The 1,946-nt window shown below is 48.6% G+C and overlaps 2 protein-coding genes across 2 annotated transcripts in view; both read right to left on the bottom strand.

Annotated features, from left to right (window-relative positions):
• Positions 1-181: 181 nt before the first annotated feature.
• On the bottom strand, positions 182-1,027 carry TEOVI_000263400 (soluble N-ethylmaleimide sensitive factor (NSF) attachment protein, putative; the record flags this gene model as incomplete). Its single annotated transcript, XM_067225673.1, has 1 exon — positions 182-1,027. The coding sequence occupies one exon, from the start codon at positions 1,025-1,027 to the stop codon at positions 182-184; it is 846 nt and encodes a 281-aa protein (XP_067081774.1).
• Positions 1,028-1,900: 873 nt separating this feature from the next.
• The window catches only part of TEOVI_000263500 (uncharacterized protein), a gene marked incomplete at both ends in the record, with an annotated part of 291 nt that continues 245 nt past the window's right edge, over positions 1,901-1,946 (bottom strand). The window contains one exon of the mRNA XM_067225674.1: positions 1,901-1,944. Coding sequence (XP_067081775.1) covers positions 1,901-1,944 — 44 coding nt within the window. The remainder of the gene's footprint in view (positions 1,945-1,946) is intronic.

Raw genomic sequence — 1,946 nt, forward strand, 5'->3', positions numbered from 1 at the left:
TGATTACCGCCAGGAAAAAAAAACGGAGAGAAAAGTAGCAATGCCAACTGTAAAATAATACTCTGTCGAAGAATGGTGTGCCAGTGAAGTTGTTGAGAAAGCTATGGCAAAAGAGGTGCCCGTCCCCCTGCTATCGACCCCTTCCATACTTCCTCACAACTTCAAGGGGTGGAACTCCACCCTACAACAGACTACTCATTTTGTTCTTCACCACAAGAAGCACGTGCGTTTTCCATTCGTCTAGCATGCGGAGTTCTTGAAGAAGTGAAACGGCATCCTCAAACTTTTCTTCGTTCGACTCTTCTACTGCCTCCAAAAGTTTCTGCAAAGACTCCGCCTCCCGTGTATTCTTCAAGTACGGGTCTCGCTTCATGTACGCGCTGAGCGCTTCCGCTGCCTCTGCAGAGCCTACCTCTCGGTTGTCCTCTCCAATTGAAGCAAGACGGCAGAGCATGGCCCGCATATAGAATTCTTTCGCTTCGTGGCGTAGCGGACCACTCGCACTTGTGTTGCCGAGTCGCTCAAACAGTGCTAGGGCCTTGTCAAACATATCATTCTCACCGTATATATTTGCTATGGCGACGTCACAGTTCTTCACCTGAGATTTGTAATCCTCCGCGTCGAAGTACCGCCGCGCCTTTTCGTAGTGAGTGATGGCTTCCATCCCGTGCCCGTCTTCGTAAATCGCGTCGGCGTAATCCTTCTCCAGTTTAGCCGCCTCACGCAGCTTGTTGTTGTCAATCTGCGTACGCACGGCCATGTCTAGCAGCGCCGCGGCTTTGGTTCTGTCGGTCTTTTGGTACATAACCACCGCTTCCGAACAGAAGCGTCCGGCGGCAACGGGGTTCTTAGATCTCATAGCGCAGTCATGTGCCTTCATGAAGGCATCGCCGGCACGGCTGTAGTTTCTCTCCGCTTTGAAACGGCCAGCGGCTTTTTCAAACAATTCCATCGCTTCATCGTAGTCCACGAAGAACCACTTCTTGAGCTTCTTCTCCGCATCGCGGTATATGGACTCAGCAGACATGAAGGTGGTGTTGTGCTGCTTGCGTTTCTGTATCAACTGCTGTCGTTATACGCCGGAAACGCCGTGGTTCCTAATTCTGCGTACCCCTTTGACTGGGTCCGTTTACTACGGGAATGCAAGTAAGAAGGATTATTTTTTCTCCTTGGAGACCTAAAGACACACTCCAGCAGGGGGTGGCGAGGGGGAGATTTACGAAGCTGTGTGCACGTGTACAAACACATACGCACAGGCATTGCAACAAGTTTTATTAGCCCAATTCCTTCAACACCCACTCTCCCCTTTAAAAGAGGGTAATCAATGATGGGTGTACGAAAGAAGACGAGTGCAAGGATGTGAACCACATCAAACACAAACACGTGTCGTATATGTATAAATATATATGTATGTATGCGTAGGTTGAGGAAGCGAGCGTTTGCGAGTAAGCGAGACCCAAATGACGGGCTTGTGTGTGTGTGTGTGGGGGAGGGGTGTGCTGGCAGGCAAGCCGAAGATGGAGAAGCAAACGAAATGAAGGGGTGTATGAGCGTGTGAAACCTGTTTCTTTCTCATGTTACCTATCTTTGGGTATTCAATCTTCCATCACCATTTCTTAGCTCATAATGGAAAAATAACCCCAAGTTTTTTCCCCTTACTTTCCTCCACTCCTTTCCCTACCTTCACTAGTTGCATGCTTGGACACTGAAGGTAACAATTAACACCCATAAACAAACAAGAGTTCCTGCCTCCAAACCTTTTCCGCTCCTTCATTCATACCCTCCTTTTATTTATTTAATCATCCCTATCACAACAATCGACCTAGAACCACTCTTTCCTTCCCCACCCCAGTTTCACCACCACTCGTGACACAAATACATAAAATATACCGTAAGAAGATCACCAATAAGAGAAGTAGCGAACAAGGGATTGGGGGGGGGGGGGG

This window comes from Trypanosoma equiperdum (genome assembly GCF_001457755.1).
Source record: "Trypanosoma equiperdum strain OVI genome assembly, contig: ctg_581, whole genome shotgun sequence".
NCBI lineage: Eukaryota > Euglenozoa > Kinetoplastea > Trypanosomatida > Trypanosomatidae > Trypanosoma > Trypanosoma equiperdum.